This window comes from Euprymna scolopes, chromosome 6, assembly GCF_053919585.1.
Source record: "Euprymna scolopes isolate OS-2025 chromosome 6, ASM5391958v1, whole genome shotgun sequence".
In the NCBI taxonomy this organism is placed as follows: domain Eukaryota; kingdom Metazoa; phylum Mollusca; class Cephalopoda; order Sepiida; family Sepiolidae; genus Euprymna; species Euprymna scolopes.
In genome coordinates this window covers 93,642,874-93,665,439 of record NC_136487.1, presented here as the reverse complement: position 1 = coordinate 93,665,439, position 22,566 = coordinate 93,642,874, and the positions used below count along the sequence as shown (strand labels likewise).

The 22,566-nt window shown below is 33.2% G+C and overlaps 1 protein-coding gene across 2 annotated transcripts in view; it reads left to right on the top strand.

Moving 5' to 3' along the window:
* The window catches only part of LOC145277801 (zinc finger protein 341-like), a 59,957-nt gene extending 37,768 nt beyond the window's left edge, over nt 1-22,189 (top strand). For both annotated transcript variants that reach the window (XM_080129652.1, XM_080129651.1), the window contains exons 5-13: nt 1,064-1,186; nt 5,171-5,510; nt 6,169-6,485; nt 8,982-9,140; nt 13,885-14,010; nt 15,218-15,396; nt 16,144-16,304; nt 18,608-18,808; nt 20,746-22,189. In XM_080129652.1, coding sequence (XP_079985778.1) covers nt 1,064-1,186; nt 5,171-5,510; nt 6,169-6,485; nt 8,982-9,140; nt 13,885-14,010; nt 15,218-15,396; nt 16,144-16,304; nt 18,608-18,808; nt 20,746-21,746 — 2,607 coding nt within the window. In that variant the 3' untranslated portion in view covers nt 21,747-22,189. The remainder of the gene's footprint in view (nt 1-1,063; nt 1,187-5,170; nt 5,511-6,168; nt 6,486-8,981; nt 9,141-13,884; nt 14,011-15,217; nt 15,397-16,143; nt 16,305-18,607; nt 18,809-20,745) is intronic.
* Nucleotides 22,190-22,566: the final 377 nt, after the last annotated feature.

Below are 22,566 nucleotides of genomic sequence, written 5' to 3'. Positions count from 1 at the left end.
GTAGAGAAGTACTATCAACAAATGAATGAAATGCATCAGAAACTTCAACAACAACACCCAGCATTAGTCAACAGAAAAGGCCCAATTCTCCTCCACGACAATGCCCGACCACATGTTGCTAAACCGACCCCGCAGAAGTTGAACAAATTGGGCTATGAAACTCTCCCTCATCCACCATACTCTCCAGACCTCTCACTTACCAACTACCACTTTTTCAAGCATCTCGACAACTTTCTGTGTGAGAAATGCTTCGAAAACCTAAGCAAATCATCGCCACCAGAACACAAGATTTTTCCATTACTGGCAAAAATACATTTGTTTTGCGTTGGCAAAAGTGTGTTGATTCTGATGGTGCTTATTTCGATCAATAAATTTTTGTTTGAGTTGAGATATGTTCATCTAAATTTAAAAGTTAAAACCCCGAGGAACTTTCTTGTCAACCTGATAATAAGATTGTGTATATATATAATGTGTAACTTTTATGGATGTACAAATATATATATATACATGCATAAAGGTTACACATTAAGTTAATTTATGCTGGTCAAGTTTCAATCTTTTAATTTTTAGCCTTTAGCAGCTATTTTTCTGGTTAAAAATCAAATCGAATTTGTTCGACAGGTCCAAATACCTATATTAAATTTCTAGTCTATAGATAAAAAATTGACAGTGTAGTTTGGTAGAGACCATCCTGTACACACACATATAGACAAGGTCTTAAATTTATATATAATATTTTTAATGTAATTATCGCTACTTTTATGTAATTGCTACCTCTGCTAGAGTGGAATTTCCACCCAGTCTTACTAGTAAGTAAGAAATTATTTTTATCCAAAAACTAATTTTCATTTTAGATCAGTGCCCAGAAACTTTTGTGGCAATTTTTTTAATAATAAATATGTTCCTCATTTCTTTCAAACCTTTCCATCAACAATATTTACAACAACCATAAAATCCTCTTTCAAGCAGATAATTTAGAATGTAGTTTTTGGTTTAAATAGTTTTTGATACAGTTTTCAAAAATAATTTTTAATCCTTTTATTATTATTATTATTATTTATAGCCCATCCTTACATACAATACAGTTCCTCAGTCTCCATTGAATCAACTCACTCCAAATATTCTATCTGAAGATTTCATGTCACTCAATACGATGGATCAAAATTTACAGCATGTTCAGACGATGGTATGTCAATTTTGGTGCTATTTTTTTTCTATTGTATAAATGCATATTAAAAAAAAATTTTTTTTTTTTTTTTTTTTTGAGCATTAAAGGCAAAAGTATTAAATTTATTTTTGTTTTTATTGTGGAATCCTGTGCCAGCAGTAGTAGTGACAGCAGCAAACAATTTCTATAGCCATAAGTGCAATTAATTTTTATAAAAGAACACTCAATTTTGATTGGTTACTGAAAATCAGTCTTCAGTGTTATAAATTTTGAAAAAATGAATAGTGTTTAAATGTTTGAATAGCTTTTTTTAGAACATGTATTAAGTCGAAGGCTGTCTGAAAATGATGTCAAGTAGTTAAAACGAGGTAGGGGTGCTGTTTTCTTTTTTTTTCCCCCAAGTTGTGCATTCATACATTCCTATCGTGAACGTTTATATCATTTTTACCATTTTTTAATTTAATTATTTTTCTATGTTCCTGCTTATAAATTTAAAAAGCAAATATTTATTTTTTCAGATTATATAAAAATTATGTTGCACTGAAAGTTACACATTCATGCACCTAAGGAAAATGTTAGAATCGTACATATAAAAATTATGCAAAACATGTAATTTAAAAAAAAAATGTAGAAATATTTCTTGCAATTATAATTATTTTGTGTGAAAATATAAAATAAACAATTCTTAATTCAATGATAATATTGGTAGTTCGAGAAATTAATTTTTTTCGAGTTATATCGAATTTATTAATACAGATTTTAGGGGCTTTTTTTTTGTAATGTCTCTGTAAAAGTAAAATATATTTTTTCAATTGTTACAATTTACAATGCTTTATTTTCATAAATAAAACAAAAATAAATTCATGCATTTCATTTTTTTTTTTTTTTTTACTACTGAAAAAGCCATAATTTTTAAAAAGTATTTTTTGTTTAAACAAAATAATACATTTCCACTAAGATTCAAATAAAAATAATGGGTTCATTCCATGATCATTATTTGATAAATACTGAAAATCTCATTAAAATCAGTTAATTTTCTGATTTTTAATGAATTTTTAAGTAAAGGGAGGGGTTAAAATGTTTATACATTTTGAGCATCAGCATTCATTTTGCACATACCTAGCTTAAACCGACAACATTGCCACTTCTTTTTTGTTGTTGTTGTTTTTTGATTTCGCTTGTTTTTTAACAGGCCATTTACTTTTTATTTTTTGTTGGATACTTATGCACACATTAATATCATGCAGATCCCCCCCCCCCCAAAAAAATGACAAATGCCATTTCTTTTTTTTTTTGGCTTTGGTTTTTGCTTTGTTTTTTAATGGGCCGTTTCCTTTTACATTTTTTTCGATACCTATGCACACATTAACATTGCCCCCCAAAAAACAAATAAAACAACCCTGAAACATAACATTTTTAATTACACTTACCATTGTTTTCCTTTTTGATTTTTGCATTAGCTGCTTACAATTTAGTTGATGCCCCAATATCGTATGCATGTGTTTGATTATAGACAAATTATAGACACACTTTTCTTTAACATGACAACTTTTTCCCTTGGGTTGCATAGTATTTGCGCCACTTAATCTTGACAGCAATTATCAAGGTTAAAGATGGAACAAATATGCAGACAGCCCCATCCACCTTACCCACTCACAGGATGGGGTGTCTATTCAGAGTGCCGTTCTTAATATGTGGATGTTGCGGGTGACCAGAGAAGGTTGGGGGTGTTTGTTCCAAAAGCCATTCTTAACATGAAGAGGTTAGGGGTTTGGCAACAACAACAAAACCCATACTTTATTGTTTTATGAGGGGGGGGGGGTGCTGTTTGATTATAGACCAATTGTCGGTTTGTTTTAAAGATAAATCTTTACCTTAGATCCACCTACACACTTTCCTTTAAAATGATGACTTTTATAGGTTTTCCACTATGCTGATATAGAAAACCTTATTTATATTTGGCAGATACAAGTAGTTTTTGCAATATAAAGCCCTGTATTGTGCACTTTAAATCACTGGCCACCAGATTAGTACACATGGGTAAGAAACAAATTTAATTATATCCGACCCTCAAATTTATTCATTAGTTCATAGTATTTGCACGTGGGGATCTTGACAGCGATTATCAAGGTTAAATTTGTGGCAGATATTTTGACAGTCACCTCCCAACACCAAAATGAGGTATCTGTTCTGAAAGCCGTTCTTAACATGAGGAGGGTGGGGGTTGGGAAACAACAACAACAACCATACTTTAATTTTTCTACTAGAGGAAAGGGGCATGCTTCTACCGGGCAACGTTGGATAATGGGTCCTGCTAGTTTACATTAATACGAAAGAAATATTGCAATACATTCATTTTTAAATAGTCCTAAATTTAGATTTCGGTTTTTTCTACATAAAAGGCATTACAATTCAGCTTTGAGTTCTCTAACTTCTTTTAATGGCATTTTTAAGGAATTGCAGCATATTTATGTGCTTTTACTATACATTATTTGGAAACTATTAATTTCTTCAGATTTTTTAGTGGCATATTCTGATTCCTTGCACAAAATACACTTATATGGTAAATTTCATTGCTTAATCTTGTGTTTTAACAAAGATATAACATTTTTACTGAAAAAGCAGTGTAAAAAATGTGACAAAATGCATATGGTCTTAAAGAAGGAAAAATATCCAAACGTGCAAGGCACAAAAATAGTCATACCTTCCTTAATTTTAATCGGATTTTAAAAATTTAAAAAGATTCTTTCTTATCAAGCTCTTTCTATGTATGTCATTATTGAGATATCTTAAACCATTTCTTTTTATTTTCATGTGTATTGATAATCAAATATTGATTTATCAGACTGTACTATTTAGGTCTAACTTTGAAAATCAAACCGATTTTCTTTATATATTATATAATATATAAGAAATACTGACTTAACAGCTCATTTAGTCATAATTAAAATAAAGATTTTTCACATTTGCTTCTTTTATTTTGTCCTTTGGTCTTCACATTCTGTGAAGACTTTTTCTGACAAAGAGGGAAGAATTGTTGTTTCTGGGTTGGAATCTATCCATCTAGTACTTAACGTTGGCTATTTTTTAACCTTGAAGTAGTATTTTTTTTTTAGCTCCTTACATCAAGGGATTTTATTCCTTATCTGGAGCGATTTCCATAAAACATAAATACTAAGCAATTATGTTAACTCGTGTATACAGTCATTATATGTATCTTCTACATCTTGCTACTTCCATTTCCTTCTCATGGCTCATATTATCCTATCTCATCTAGGCCATATTAACTGAAAATAAATAAGCAGTAAGCAGATAAAAGAAAATGTGGTATTTATGTTATCGTTGGAATTGTCCGGACAATTTATGAAGTTTTGTGATTTTTTTTTTCTGCGCAAATCCTGGCCAATATTTTCAAGATATTATTTTTTCAATGTACTATTTCTATCAGTACAAAGTTAATTCAATGAAAAATTAATTGAAAAATGAAAACAATATTCTTGAATAATTATTGTATAATTTTTATGAAACTTTTAGAAATGAAGAAAAAAACATTCATTGGAAGATTTAATAAATATTTTTGAATAATAAACAACTGATAGCAAACAAAAATTTTCTTTTACTTTTTTAATATGATTTTTTAAAATAATTTTTATAATTATTTTTTTGTTCAAATCAATAATAAATATTTAGATTTTTTTTTTTAATAATAAACCAATCATAGCAAACAAATGTTTTCTTGGTTATTTTTTGGTATTAGGATTAAGGTTCAGTGTTTCGTCATCTTCCAGCATTTTCTGTAAACTGCCCAGATAATTCTGACAATAGCACAGTTCTTATACTGTATAAATACCAAAAATGCATTTTAGTTTTGACAAACAGAAATGGACATACAGTTGATATATACACTTTCTTCTTCTTTTTTTCCATGGACTTTGCTTAATATTTTTCTTTGTTGTGACGTTAATTGTTAATGATGATTTTTTTCTATTTATCGTACAACAGAATTCACCTGTCCAACAAAGCCCGTTCCTTTCTCAGGTTGTTTCTACAGTCCAAAACTCAATGCAGAACACACAGAATGTAATTTTTGGCAATGTGACCTCGACCGGTGCCAACAGCTTAACCTTTACCAACAGCCAAGTTGTCAACCAACAAATTCCATCACAAACCCTCCAATCAATTGTCCCTCAACAACAGCAACAGCAGCAGCAACATCAGCAAGAACAACTGACATCAACAGCATTGACTCCACAAGCTAATGGCAAGATGTACCAGCAGCAAACTATCAACACTGTTACATTGGATACAGATTTACTTAATAAAACCACCACTCAGAAAGCAGGTAAGCATCGGGTAGATATAGCAGAAAACCTCATCATAATCTTTTCATTTAATGTCACCTTCGCCTTGTCCATTGCTGATATTTTTTGATATTTCACAAATGGAGATTGGTGTGTAATGTGGGTCTTAAAGACAGGCTTAGTTCTGATGACCTAAAAGGAAGATTAAATCTGGACAGTGTAGGAAAATATGTTTAGAACAGGAGACTTTGATGGTATGGTCACATTGTAAAAATAAATGTGAATTCTTGGGTTAGTAGATGTCAAACCCTTGAGTAGGTTCAGTTTAGAGGAAAGCTTAGGAAAACATGAGAAGTGGTAAAAGTAGACCTAAGAGATAGACTTGGCCAGAGATAGGTTACTTTGGAAGTCAATTTCTTAAAGCGGTCCAACATGTAAAAAATGCTAGCATGTAAAATGGATATTAACCCGAATATGATGACAACAATTTTATCTTTCCATCCTGTACTTCAAAGAAGTCATGTTTAATATTGGAAGAAAGATTTGTCTTCCAGATTGCTTTCACCTTGTTCCACCAGGTTCATGTATTAGTCTGATATATTCATCCTAGTATTATTATTTTTTTTTTCAAATTTGATATAATTTTTTATCTTTCATTTTGTTTTAATATATGTTGGTTTGACTTCTTTCTTGTTTCAGCACACAAAGTTGCTCAGCCAAACAACATTATTACTATCCTGCCATCTGTTGAGCAGGATCTTGGATTACAACAAAAATTAAAGCCTCACCATGCAGAGGACAACACTCTACTGAATGATGACTGTGGTATTGTGCAAAGTTGTATATCTGGCAAGAAAAAGCTGCGCTGTGAATTGTGCGATAAATATTTTGCGAAAAACTTTGATCTTCAACAACATATTCGCTCACATACAGGGGAGAAGCCATTTCAATGCATTGTCTGTGGACGTGCTTTTGCTCAGAAGTCAAATGTTAAGAAGCACATGTCCACTCATAAGGTAAAGCTAATTTCTATCAATACTTGACACATAGATAAATACATGGGTGTGTCTCTTACCGTATATATATATATATATATAGAGAGAGAGAGATAAGTAATTAGTATGGGTAAATTTAAAAATTTGATTTTAATTAAGTACCTTATGTTAGTAACTAAGATGATAAATATTAATGTTTTGTGTCGATTATCTGTTAAGTATAGCATCTCTTTAATGAGAAGTAAGAATATTTATTTATGAAAATGAAAACATGTTTTAATAATAATTAATTTGTTTATTGTAGGTAACTTTAGTTCCGTAAATTATGTTTTAAGAATTTGTGATTGGCTAATGAATCTAATTAAATTTTAATCTGATATTTTCTTATGAATATTTTAGAAACAGTATCCTCTGGGATTTATTTAACATTTTATTTTTAATAAGAACCTAAATATAAAATCTTGGAAATATGGCATAAGATAGCTTCCCAACATGTGTTTTGAATTCAATTAATTTTTTTTTCAAAATATTTTTGCCTATAAACACTACAAAAAGTGTTTTGTTTTTTTTTGTTTGATTTAATTATGTCCTTTTATCTACTTTTTTTTCTTTTTCAAATTCTTTTTCATTCCATATAAAAAATTTTCCAGGAATTTTGAGGAACATACATCTGTCTCTGAGGAATTGTTTAGTAGTCTGCTGCTATTCAATGAAATACATGTAAGATGTACTTCATAAAAAAATACAATGAATAAAAACTTCTGAGTGTGAATTAAATACATCTGGTTTTGTAAAGATAACTAATGAGATGTATAACAATTATGAGATATATAAGAAAAAAAATACAATTGATAAACATAGAAGCTCTATACAGTTAAGTGGCGCAATTAATGTAAGAAATGAGAGTTCAAAATTGAATTAAAAACTTCATTAACTCATTAGATCAATAAGGAAGACAGAAAAAAAAAGAACCTCTTCACACCATGGTATTTTGAAGCTAAATGCTACTTATCAGAAAAGGAGAAAGAGCCAGAATTATCAAATCTAGAAAAAAATGGCTTATTGACATTAGCTTAAAAATGAGAAAGAATATATGCATACAGCAACAAGGGAGTGAATAGCAAGGAAATACAAAAAATACATATAATAATTAAAAATATATAAAATATAAGAAAGGAAAATAGTCTAAATTTTAGAGGGTTAGTCAAATAAAGTCTGAAATTTTTTTTAGATGTCTGCAAGGACTTATAGCATAATAGATAAAGTACTTAGTAAAATGTAGTTGTAAATTACATTCTTCTGGAGATTGAAGATTCAATCCTCACTGCAGGTGACATTAAAACAATTGCAAATTATTTAGAATTGCTACCTAGTCATGGCTGATAAAACAAGAGTATGCTTCCATATGGATTAAATCAAGGGTTTTATGTAGATTTCTGAGTTCAAAAGACAGATTCCCAAGTTCAACAAAAGACACCCGAAGAAAGTTGGAGGTTACATCAACTGAAACGTGCAAGAACAAGAACACATAAGAACGGTCGTCTGAAGAATCCAAATAATATGAACTTATTAAAAGATTGAATATTTTGGAAACCATTTACATCCAATATATTTATAGAATTTATAGAATAAATAAAACATTACCTTAACAATATTAGTTAAAGTTTTGTAACAATTTAATTCAATTCATAATTTAATGACTAAACAATATTGTAATAATTAAATTTAACTTAAAATTCTATATCAAAAAATGAAAAAGAATACCTCACTCATCTGAAAAATGGCATAATTAAAAAAAAAAAATAAAAAGAGAGAGAGAAAGAAATATGAAAATAAAAACTCCTAGGAATTGCAGCGTAGAAAGGTAGGTATAAGAAAAATTGAGCTACAGATTGTGGGGCATATATTTGTCACTCCTGGAATGACCCCCCCCCCTCCCCTCAACAAATTGCTTCAAAATGTTGTCTTCTATAAGAAATTTGCTTGTGTTCCTCTGCTGAAAGTTCCCTTGGTGTTGAGATGACCAGTATATATTTGGATGTCCCTTTTTAGGCATTCCAATTTCGAAGGGGATTTTTTGGGAAGAGCCATTTTTAGAGAAACAATTTTTAATGAAAATTTCTTTTTTATATATTTATACCTTGATATGAGCGAGCGCGAGAAATGTTATATGATGAACACAAACAAAATAATGAATTCAAAAGCATAAATTCACACAAGATATATTTTATATATGTTTAAAATGGAGGTTTACATATGAAAAAATAGACTGTTTATATTTTTAGTCTTTGTAGAACAAGGGGGATTGATTAGCTGAGATATCAAAGAAGTCTGAATTGATAATTTAAAGCCTGTGAATTATTCACAGGTCTGAAAAATCATAATTAATTCAGTCGAGGGCATGTGAGGAACCAGTTGCACAGAAATGAGTTCAAGCGTTTTCATTTTGGATGCCAAAGAGTAAACTACATTTCTACCTCACCTAATTTTCTTCTGTTTGTTTTTTTAATTATCCAGGTGTGGCCCAGTGGCATGGGGTCAACATTACCAAAACAACCCAATGGATCAGATGATGAAGGTGGTGATGATGATGACGATGAAGATTCCTCGTTACCTATTCCAGATCAACCACCCCCACCTCCACAACCACCACCCTCATCAACTATTTTGGATGCAGTAAGAAGAATCATTTTCTATTGTTTCTATTTATTTAATACAGAAAACTTTTTTTTGTATCTATAAACCATTAAAAGTTATGTTGCTGTAGGAGTTTGTCTGTTCCTATGCAAATAGAAACATCATTGGTTGATAAAAAGGAATAGGCACATTACTAACATATTAGCATTTGCGATGTGAAATAGTTAAAATATTGAAAATTAAATGCACACGTTTTATGAACTCAGTGATTATCTCTTGATAATCTAAAAAAACAATGTAGACATGTGCAATATTTGTTATTAGCTCTAAGTGAATTACTTTTGTTTAAAAACATAATTTAACATGTATTTATATTAAGAAAGAAATAGCGACAGCTAAGAGAGAATTTATGGAAACCACTAAAAAATGCATCGTAGCACAAAAACTAGGAACTCAAGACTTGTAGAAAATCTACAACAGTGTAGTAAATAATGGGCAATCAACAATTCCCCCACTAACCAACAATCACGAGGTTGTCTCCTCAGCAACCGAGAAGGCTAACATGCTTGGCAGTCGGTTTTTCCTCAAACTCCACACTGGACCCTTCCAACCACCCCCTACCTGACTTTCCTATGCGGACAGACGCCACGCTAGACGATCTGAAAATCACCCCTGCTCAGGTGCATGCTATCATAAAAAACCTTGACACTTCAAAAGCATGTGGACCCGATCTCATTCCAGCTGTGCTATTAAAAAAATGCTCAGCCGAAGTAGCTCCAGTTCTCTCCAAACTCTACAACAAATGCCTTAATGAAGCTTGCTTTCCGGGCTGTCGGAAAACTGCTTCTGTTGTACCAATATCCAAGAATTCTGGCGAAAGAACTGACCCATCAAATTATCACCCCATTAGCCTCCTCCCACTTTTTGCCAAAATATTTGAGACCTTAATCAACCATGCTCTAGTCCATCACCTTACAAATGCTAAACTTCTGACTGACCAACAATATGGATTTAGACAAGCCCGTTCCACAGCAGATATCCTCACTGTAATCTCTGAATGTATATACCATTCACTGGACAAAGCGGGGGAGGGCAGAGCGGTAGCTCTAGATATATCTAAGGCTTTTGACAGGGTATGGCATGAGGGTCTCCTCAAGAAAATTAGATCATACGGTATCACTGGTAGAATACTTAACATAATTAAATCCTTCTTAGATAAGAGAAAAATCCAGGTTGTCCTCGACGGTCGTACATCTAAACAATATGATATAAATGCGGGAGTGCCCCAGGGGTCTATCCTTGGACCTCTATTGTTCCTGATATTCATTAATGACCTCCCCGACAAAAGTGTCTCTGAGATGGGTATATATGCTGATGACACTACACTCTATAACAGGCACGACAGAAAGACGAATGAACACATTTCTAAAGAAATGGCAGAAACACTAGAGGAAGACCTCCAATCTGTAGTGGAATGAGGACAAAAATGGATGGTCACATTCAATGCCGCCAAGACTAAACTAGTTTCATTCAATAATTACAAGAAACTCTCTCTACCACTTATAGCAATGGCCAATGACTCTTTATCTGAGAGTACATCTTTCAAACTCCTTGGCGCAATGTTCACAGGAAACATGAGTTGGAACAATTACATTGAAGGTATTGCCAGGGCCGCTGCAAGAAAGGTGGGCTGTCTCTACCGTGCTAGACAACTACTAACACCCGAAAGTATCCTGTACCTCTATAAGGCCACCATTTGTCCATGTATGGAGTACTGCTGTCACATTTGGGCTGGTGCATCTGCTACTAGTCTCTCGCTCCTTGACAAGGTTCAAAAGAGAGTCGCAAACCTGATAGGCCCTGAACTGGCATCTAAGCTTCAGCCTCTGTCCCATTGACGAAATGTTGCATCCCTCTGTCTGTTCTACAAGTATTTTAGTGGTGAATGCTCTGACGAACTGCAATCACTTGTGCCCCCACAACGTGAGCACCCTCGGCAAACCCGACAGGCTGCTAAATCCCACCCCCACACTGTAGAGATCCCTAGATGTAAAAGATCTTTCTACTCCAATAATTTCTTCCCCAGAATCGCTAGACTTTGGAATTCCATTCCAGGTCCCTGCTTCCCCCCAACAGTACTGACGTGCAGAACTTCAAGTGTAACGTGAACCAACATCTTGCTGCTCAAATCCCTACATAGTACCTCAGTAGTATTGCCCCTGATAGTAGCCCCCTACACCAAAGTGGCAATTTGCCTTGTTTGGGGTGAAAATGTAATAAAAAAAAAAATAAATTAAAAAAAAAATCTTATATAGTAGAACCTTGGGATACTGTGGCCCTAGGATACAGTTTTTTCAGGTTACGATGTGGAATACGATGTTATTCCGGCCCCTGGTTATGGAAGTTGCCCAGCCTTACAGTGTTATTTATAATGCTATTTGATTATATACATGTGTATTATATACTGTACTTTGTTACTAATTTTTAATTCTGTATCCTGGGGTTCTACTGTAATAACATTTTGTCTATTATCTCAAAGGCAAATAAAATGATAATGATTGAATACCCCCCCCCTCCAAATAAACACTGTTTATAATACTTCAAAGAAACTGAAATTTGGGGAATATTTATTAATTGATCGACAGTATCTGAATTTTCACAAAGGACTTCCACTCCTTTTTTACTGCCTTTGCATATTAAACTGAACATTGTCCACGTTATTACCCTAACAGCTGTGTTTGAAGATTCATAATGATTAGTTAATTTGTTTAACAGTGAATCCCTTACATACACATTTATTTAAGTATGCACATATGTATCTCTCTCTCTCTCTCTCTCTATATATATATATATATATATATATATATATATATATACCTTTTAAGTATGATGTTTGTCTGAAAAAGTTATAGGACTTGTGAAATAGATAATTATTTCAATTCCAGTCAAATTTCATGGTCTTCTTTTCAAAATAATCTTTCGAAAATCTTTATTCCATCCTTCCATCATACTTTTATGCACTACTAAATACTGCCCCTCTGTCGTTACCACCCTCTTGATGACCTTCAAAACAGGTTTCCTTGTTGATCCCCTTGAGCAAAAGGGAAAAAGTTACATGGAGTAAGATCAGTTTAGTAAGGAGGTTGTTCCAGTACCATGATGTTTTTTTTTATTTATTGCTCAGCATTAAATGGCTTGGATAGAGAATTTGTAAACAAAAGCATATGAAAAAGTGCAATGGTTGCAGAAAGTTAAAATTATAGTAATAAATTTCCAAGATATCTTAGTTGATAACACAATCTGTATCTTTCTTTCACCCATATCTCACATAGCACAACTAGTCTTGTTACTCTTCAGACTCCCTTTTGTATATAATTTATAATTAAAATAGTCAAAGCAGAAGTTAATGAAGTACCAGTTCTTGTCCAAAATTCCTCTATATTTCAAATCAAAAAATCTTTATAATATACATGCCCATGACAGAACAAAAATGTCATGTTTCAAAAAAATATATAAATTAATCAATTTGGCTAGACAGGAGTTTGGAGAGATGGCCCAATTTGATCAGTCGGTTAGTCGCATCTTGCCCTAACATTTATTCTATCAGTTTTCCCAATTGTTTATAAAATTTATGCCGGTTAACTTCATCGTTATCCATACCCATTCCAGTTTATAAATAAGTGTTAGGAGGTGGTGGCAAGAGTCAATCAATCTAAAAGATAAATGATCACAACATGCCTATGTGTAGAAAAATTGATGGAACATTGGTGCTTGTGATCAGGTTGAGTATATCATTCCAGTAACCATATCTTGCTAAGGTGATTGACTTTCCCCTTGACAACCCTCATAGTCTTTTAGTCAAAGTGGACTACATAGTGGGTAGAAAACAGGAATAATGAATATCAAAAATAAAACTTATGGAACCACTAAAAGAGTGCATTGATATATAAGTTCAGAATGTGTGGAAGAAAATTATCAAAGCAGATTTTCAAGATTCATTGTCTTGGAAATCTTAGAATAGCTGTGAAAAGTGTGAAGAAAAAGACCCTAACCACTCTATGGCTGAATGTAAAGGAAGTCATAAATATGTCAACTATGATGGTGATCACCTGGTTTATGTCAAAATTTGTGCAAGGTAGAAAAGGGAAAAGGAAATAGTTACCATCAAATATACCCAAAACATCTCTTTGCTGGAAGCAAGAAGGGTGTTTAAAGCCACCAGCTGAGAAGTGACATGTGCTCAAGTGGTGTTTCTGGTGACTAATAGTGAGGGGGATATCAAATATAAAAATCTTGTACTAAGATTTTCCAAAACGATTAGAACAGATTTGCAAAATGAAGAGCAAAGGTTAAGAAGCAAAAGGTGGAACTGAGAAAGGAAAGGAAGATCATTGTGTTTCCTACTCAACCACTCAAGATAGACCACCACAGTCTAAGGTAACTGAAATAAATAATACAATCAACTAGAAAGAATAGTGATCTGGAAAGATCCAAATAAGAAATTTTATATAGATTCAGAGTTTGGCAAGATGCACCTAAAGAAGTGTAGTTGTCTGAATAATACAAAAACTTCAATTTTTGATAAGTATCATATATTTAATAATCATAAGGATATAGAATTGTTTTTATTCTAATAAATATTTATTGATGAAAATAAGAGTAATTTGTTTTTGCTTCAATTTAAAATAAACTTATTTTTTCTAATGTAGAAGATAAAAATTTCAAAAATTTCATTTAAATAAATAAGAAATGTATCATTTACTGATGCTTTCTTTTTTCACAGCTTAATGACGAAGAGCAGAGGTTGAATGTTGTTGTTGATAATTCCTATTTGTGCCAATATTGTCCTGAAAAATTCAAATCTTATTTCCAACTCAAGTCACATATGGTGCACCATAAAAGTGAGCAGGTAATTATTGTCTTCCGTACTTATTTATACAGCAATGTGTTTACCGTTATTGTTCAAGAATGAGGTTTGCATGTTATAGGTATGATTGTGGTTTTTGTCATATTTTGATGTCAGAATATTGATCTGATGAAGTGAAAAGTAGAACTAGAAATTAGTGATGGGCGATTCCAATATTTTTGCCCGATTCTGATACAATTACTGATTCTGGCTTTTTAAAATCTTTAAATATTTTGGCTATAAAGTTGTTTTTTTTATTTCAGATTTTCGCAAACATAAAAATATGCATGTAGAGGTTTTAATTTAATATTAATACATATCTATTATTTTATCATTCGTACCAACAATGGAAAATTAAATTTAAAAAAATAAAAAATTATTTTTGGCATCAGAAAATAAGCACAATTTTTCTGATTCTGATACCCCTAAAAGTTCTAATGTCTTGATTCTGATTAATCGTCCTATCACTACTAACAAATATATCTACAATAAAATGTAGACAGTTCTTAAATTGATGAAGGGGCATAAAATTGGCTTAATGGATACTGTGGCAAGCTATGGAATTGGTGATGCTGAATTTAAATCTAATTGCATTCAGTAATGGACTAATACCATTGGGAAAAGTATTTACCCCCACCCCACCTGCAGCTATTAGTAGAAAAACAACTTGTGCTCATTATTGTATACAATGAATTGTTTATAATGGATGCATATTAACATTAAATAACCCTGAAAATGTTGATATGATGTAAAACGGAAAAATCATACAAATTCAAGAGAAAAGAAAATAGTTAATTGTCTAAAACAATACAATGTTAAAACTTGGATTTGTTTAATTCAATGGTACATGTTTTTGCAATTAATGCCTAATTAAAAATATCTAAAAACAAGAAATGTAAGTCAACCTGCAAAACTTGAACCGTGGGGTTTAAGTGAGGCAAATCTTCCTCCTCACAGATCATCCCTTCTTTACAATGCACCACAATGTTTCCGTATCCTTACCAAAAAAGACAATGGTTATCATCAAAGCTTATTAAATACTTATCTAAGTTTATCCTACATCTTGTTCATTATTTTTCTATAGATTCCAGTAATCCTATTACTCCTCCTCATATTACTTAGCAAAACCTGAATATACAATGTGTTATGTTTTTATTGATAAAATTAAAACTTTTTTTTTTGCACTTAAGATTTTTCTTTCTTTTTTTAGGTATACAAATGTGTCGTAAAATCGTGTGGGCAAACCTTCAAAGAGTTAGAAGCCTTTTTAGCACACACTAAAAGCCATGAAGAAGACATGACTTACCGCTGCCATGTTTGCTCTAAGCATTTCACTACTCTTTATGATCTAGGTGTGCATCAGTTCACTCACAGCCGAAATGGACCAAGGTAGGCTACAGTTCAAGAGTTGTCCAATACAACTGTAAAGACTGTAAATAACGCAAGTCTTTGATGCTGCACCACCATCATCATCATCATCATCTTTTGGTATTTAAAAAATTTTTTTTATTACTCTTATTAACCTCAAACAAGACATATTGCCACTTAGATGTAAGGGGCTACTATTTGAAACCATGCCTACAGGGACACTATGTAGGGAGTTGAGCAGCAAGATGTCTGTTCACATTACATTGAAAATTCTGCATGTCAGTACAGACAGGGATGCAGGAAATGGGGAAGGAATTCCAAAGTCTAGCAGTTGGGAAGCTTGCAAAGGTTTGGTGAGATTATTTAGTTTCTTGAGAGACGATGTATTAATCTGTGTTGTGTCCAAGAAACTCAATGGAGAACAGTTAACATAGCAAGATGAATTGACTGGGGCGAGCAAAGGAAAACATGGTAGGAAGTGATAAGGATGGTTTTAAAAGAAAAAGATAAATAAAAACTGGGCCATAGATAGGTCACTTTAGAAGTCAATTTCTAAAATCTTCCAAGTATGTAAAACATGTCTTAAACTGAATATAATGATGATGATGATAAGGTGTTGTGTTTTGGTTTAAATAACAAAAAAAGATTTGGCATTAAAAACAAACATAAAGTATGAAAACTATGAAAAAAAAAAAAAGATTTAAATCTCTTTAAAATGATTTCTTTGAAGAATTCTTTCTTTGATTTTTTTTTTCTTATTTTCTGCAGGCATTTTCAGTGTACAAAATGCTTGAATAAATATTCCACTCCAGAAGCTCTAGAACATCATTTATCAACCTCATCCCATGATTTCCCCTGTCCACACTGTAAGAAAATATTTCCATGTGAACGATATCTGCGACGCCACCTGCCAACTCATGGCAGTATAGGTAAGTCATCTTTGCTAACTATGCTGTAATAATAATTCTATGTGGTCTTATTCTTATTAGCTATACCAGTAGAAATTCTATGAAGACATCATTAGAATGTTTTTTTTGTTTGTTTTTTTTTTTGAAATTTTATTCCACCCCAAACAATGCACTTTCCCACTAAGACATAATGAGTTACTATGATTAGGGGCCAGATTTATAGTGGGCATCCTAAGTTGGGAGTGTTGCAGCAAGATGTTTGCGCACATTATATTTAAACTTTTGCAGATTGGTACATTCAGAAACAGGGAGAAGGGATGGAATTTCAAAGACAAACAGTTTGAAGAAAGAAGCTATTTGTTTTTTTGTCATCTTGGGACCTCTACAGTAAAGGGACGGGATTTTGCTGCTAATTAAATTGGTGCAATAAGTTCATTAGCTTAGAGGTTTCTTTTACATCCTAAGAGAGTTGTGGCAGATGCATTAACTCAGATGTGGCCACAATATTGGTGAAAAGGCGGTTTTATAGACATATAGGATACTGGTAGATATGAGAAGTTTTCTAGCCTAGTAGAGGGAGTCCATCTTCTTTGCAGCAAACTTGACAGTGTCTTCAGTGTATTTATTCCAATTCTGTTACCTGTGAATGTTAGACTGAGGAATTTGAATGTTTGACTTTTAGGAAGTGTACTATAAGCAAGGACAATTATGTTTTCCAGAAATTGAGTTTCTAATTTCTGCAACACTATGCAGTTGCTTGTCATCTTCGTATACTTACTCTTAATCGCACTATTACATGCATTCTTACAGTGGTTTCTGGCAAACGTCTAGCCTTCCGAGCCGAGATATTTTGAAGTCAATTAGGTTTGGTCAGTGTGGGGGAAACCCTTCATATCAGACAATTGCTATTTATTTGGATAGTGCCAGAGTGCCTCCTGTTTTTTTTTGTGGGGGGGGGGGCTGGTTTTTCCCCCCACATTAAAAAACAACCTTGTGTCTAATTTGCTTTCATGGGGAAGCAAATAAATACCTTCAGTGGTTTTTTCATGCTATACATTTTTGTCTATTTGTTGTTGATGACATACGGTGGTTGAAATGTTGGAATGCTTGTTGCTTATGTGCAATGGTAGTTTTAAATGTGAAAAGTGAACTATTTATGGAATGTCCACTTCAAGACTAATGGTTCTATGCTTTGGTTACCTCTTTTGTACTTTTGTATTTGGGAGGGGAAAAGTTTTACTTCAAGGTGCAACTTTAGTGAGATCTCTGAAAGATTCCCAATTAGCATGTTGGTAATATACTGTTTTGAGTAATGGTGCTTCAGTTTGGGGTTGAAAGTTTATGGTGATATCAACTATTATCACAAGGTGAGCAACATTCTTGAGTGGGCTCTAGGTGTCTGTCACACAAGGCTCGAGCAATGTTGTCAAAAAGTGAGACTTACTAGTTCTTATACTCTTTGAGGTGGGTTGGTAAAAAAAATGGTTTGTGAGAGGGACAGCCCCCTCCCCCCAATACATGGATTTGGGCACTCAGATCTGAGGAGAAAGCTGTCTATCATATTGAAGATATGGTTGAGTAGGGTACAGTTCTGTAGATAAGTTGTGGTAACAATATTAATATGTAGATGCTCTGTCTTTATCTTTTTTCAATAAGCATTAATTATTTGGATTTATATTCCCATCTTGGTTGTTATTTTTACAGTGTTTTGGCAATGTAACTTCCAGCCTTCTTCAGGTGCATCTTTTCGAATGTGAGAATATTTGTGTTGAATACTAGAACCTATACTGAGTTTTGAAATTCTGCATAAGTTCCTGAATTGGATATAGTAGTTTGAGATGAGAATAGTCATCCAAATAATACAGATGTTTCTTCTAAATATGTTTTTCTTTAGTTGTAGCTTGGAATCTTTCTGCCAACTCTGAAATCTATACAAAATTTCAAACAGAGCTCTTTATTTAATCCACGGTGGTAGTATGCTCTCAGTCCATCACCCATGATTCTATAGGAAACCAAAGTAATTTGCAATTGTGTTTTTGAGTGTCACCGACATTGAAGATTGAATCTTCTACCTCCAGAAGAGTGTACAACTAAATTCTACCAAGTACTTTATCGACTATGCCATGGGTCCTTGCATAGAAGTATCCATGGCATAGTAGATAAAGGACTTCTACTCAGTCATTGTAGGTTCTGTGTTCATGCTTGAGAACCAAAACTAGCAATTCTACGTTTTACTTTATTTTATTTATTCATTCAATAAAATAAATGTTAATTTGCTGGTTAATCAAATGTATTTTTAATAAAAAAAATATCTTCTTTTTTAGGCCAATTTCCATGCATGACTTGTCAAAAACGTTTCAAGACAGAACATTATCTGAAAATGCATTCCCTCATCCACAGTGGAGAGAAACCGTTCCTGTGTGAAGTGTGTCCCGCTGCATTTAATCGAAAGGACAAGCTGAAGAGACATATGCTGATCCATGAATCGGTGAAAAAACATAAGTGTCCATTCCGCAATTTTACAGGTATTTCAAAAGCAAAAACTGAATTTCTTCTAATTTTTTTTGCTAAAGATTTTTTTTTTTATTAATGTGACATATGAAGTGTTCAATGCTGGAAAATGTTTTAAGATATTTGTGTAAGATTTAAATCTTTAAGCAGTTCACACGTCGTTTATATCAACACATACTTTTGCACCTGTGCATTTTTGTCAATAGGCGATCAAAAAACAACAAAACATCTTTTTATACGTGTGTTGCACAGGCTTTTACATGCTCGTCTATTTTTCATGGTTCCTTCTTTTGTCATTCATGACTGGCCACGATCCCTTCGTGGTTGTTGACCCTTGGCCTCCTCTGTTTAGCTAGACAAGTAAACTATTTGTGCATGGAAACACAATGGAGACTTGCTGAAATTTCAAATTTTATTTAGAGGGAGAAGCTGTTTATGGAAGGAGAGACCAATATCTAATTGCTTCTTGTTCTTCTTAATCATAAAGATAGGATTGAGAGATGCAGATGAGCAAAATATCATGGTAACACTTGCTTAGATTATCTCTACATTGTCACACACATCTTGTCTGTATCGTTTTAACCAGAGACTGACTAAAAACTTTGTGACAACCTTTCTATCATTATCTCATTCTCCTGTATTTCTAGTGCATTTTGTCTTGAGAGATAATCTTTAACTGTCCCCCCACCCACCTCGCTTCAGTCATGCCACATGCAACTGGGTCTATTGCCATTTGCTGCCACGTTATCCTAACATATACTATTGTGACTCTTGTCAAAATTCTTACTGGTTAACTCCATCACTACTCACTGGTGTGGAGTCACTAAAAATAACACTTGTTGACTCTTCTGAGATATATATATCTTACCTGGCAACACACCATGGTCTTCACTATTGTTTGTACAGTTCTTTGAATCCTACTAGGGGATAAACTGACAATCATTTTGTTGTGTTTGTTGCAATGGCATTTATTCTGGTCAACTTGCGTCGGTCTCTTCCTTGGCCTGCACCATACTATAAGATACCATAAAGTCGCTAACTAATTTCGTTTTCACTGTTGAAGGTCAATCATCTGTGGGCATGAGAGCTCAGTCGAATCCTTGATTATTGTTTTCAAAGTTCTCAGCTGTCCACCAATATGCTTGCACCACCAAGGCAGATAGCTAAGGAGGAATATATTGCAAATTAATTCTCCCTTTGGGCAACAAGCAGGATGTTTGAACCATTTAAGACGTCAATCATTTTAGAGAAGAGCCGTTACTCACATGAAAAGTCGGCACAAATTCATTTTCACATTCTCAAATTTTGAAGAATTGTTTTTATTTTCTTCCTTGTGGTCAGTCAGTGATTGACCTAAATTAAGTTATGCATTCATAACCTAATTTAGTGGCATCTGGAATTGGCCATTTTTAAGTTAAGCAAAGACTGAAGTTTAATTGTACTCAACATAATTGAGTACAACTAATAGTTTTATAATTATATAGATATTCGCTTTTGATCACTTTTTTGTTTTGTTGTCTATACTTCAAAATGCCCAATCTAAGTATGTCAATATTATTGAGTTCTGAACTGGAATTAGCTATGCTGATTTTAAATCTTATCAAATCTATTAGGATCATCTATACATATATGATGTTGGGAAAGGTATGAACTCGCAATTTCTCACAAGTTATTGATAATATAGCAACTTGTGTTTATTTAATCATGTACAAGGAATTGCTGAAAATATACATTGTATTTCAGTATTAATTAAAAAAAAACTGACAAAACTATTATTTTAAGCTTAAATGTAACAGGCAACCTGAAAAAAAGTCTCAGTACTTTTTGATCACCTTTTAAAGATTGTATAAAAATTTGGTTCTGACATTAAATTTGATAAATTAATTATAAGAGATTTTTTTTTTTTTTTGCATATTTTGACGTATAACAATTTATTTTATTCTTCACTTAGGTTGTATGAAGGAATTCAACCGACCGGATAAATTAAAGGCACACATCATCACTCACAGTGGAGTGAAACCATTCAAGTGCAAAGAGTGTGGAAAGGGTTTCAGCCGACGACCTCATCTAGTTGAACACGAACGAGGCCACAAGGCTGACTACAAGTTCAAATGCCAAAAATGTGGCCGTGGTTTCTTCAGACCTAAGCTCTATCATGACCACAAGTGTCACCCAGTCAAGGTCGGCTCTGATCCACAAATCTTCCGTCCACGTAATCGGCGCAAATTAAGCCGTCCTCGTAAGCGTATGATAACCGTGATTTCAGACGCAAACAAACCAACTGGGGAGAAAGAGCAAACTCCTCGCAAACGTGGTCGAGCTCGAGGGAGAACAGCAGTGAAAACACAGATACTGCCACAGATCTGTACACCTAATACTTTTCCTGATGCTCAAACCCTCCAAACGGGTGACCACATGATTCTTGACCCTGCTGCTGCTACTTTGGGGGTGCATCCAGATGAACCCAGTGTTTTGGATGGTCAGCACAATCCAATTACAACTTCGACACTTGCAGGTCATCAAATCTTGGCTCAGGCTACAACAGTTGGTCAGCAAGCAACAGACGGGACAATTGCAGTCCCACAGACAGCAACGATGGATACAACAGTCGCAGCTGGAGAACTGACTGCTAAAACTGCAGATGCTGTGATCGATCATTATGTTGTGCACTTTACGGAGTCAACTGACTCACATGGGACAACAATCCATGCCCAACTGATTCCTGCATACCCATCGGGCACCTCGGTAATGCCAGGTAGCACAGCAGCCTTACAACCCATTACGATCATTGAAGCCCAACCTGTGACCGTCGCATTACCTGCAGTGGCCGATACTCCAACCATACAAGCTGCAGCTTTACCAACAGATACACAACAGACTTATACTCATTCCACGAATTTGGAAGATTTTGGAGCTGAAAGTTTGCTTAAAGAGACTGAAGCAATCTTATGATAAAGCATTTTTCATTACATTTTTTTTTAACAAATCCATTTAAAAAAGAGTTAACAGTCTCATCTTCAATTCACATTTGCAAGTCACTTCAAGAGTAGAATCATTTAATTTGTTATGTATTAGTTTTATTTATTTTTACATGTAACATCTGAAAGTTTATTTTGTTTTATCTTTCTTTTTACGTAGGTTCTTGTTTTTAAAGTTTCTTTTCAAATTATTTCAAAATATTTCAATTCACATAAAATTACCTTGACAACAAAAACTAGTGTCCTTATTTCCCCATGAGGGCAAAATTAGACACAAGCACGGTTATTAATGTGGGAAAAATCCAGCTCCCCATAAAGGGACATTGAATTGGGATTAAAATAAAAATTATAACTGTATAGACAGATTTCTCCTGCACTGATGAAAGACAAAAAAATAAAGTGTAATATCAAAACAGATACATTTTGAATTATTCATTTGTAAAAAAAAATATATTTTGACAAATTAGCTATAAGGCCATTAAAATTGTAGAGAAAGTGAGGGTGTTGTTGGTCATCCTCTATCTTAATTTTAGCTAGAATTATTGCAGTGACCACAATACTACATTTACATTAGAGGGCACCCTATTCAAAATATCTCCAATCTGTTGAAAATGTAATTTTTCTTTATATATATTTATATATAACAAAAAATTATGTGCCATTTGGAGGCTGTTAATCTAGTATTCTTTTAAAATGTCTTTAATATAAATTTTCAAAACTTAAAGCTTTTATTTAAATTACCTCTTTTGAAAATTAATAAACATGATCTTTAAGAAAAGTTTGGATTATTTATT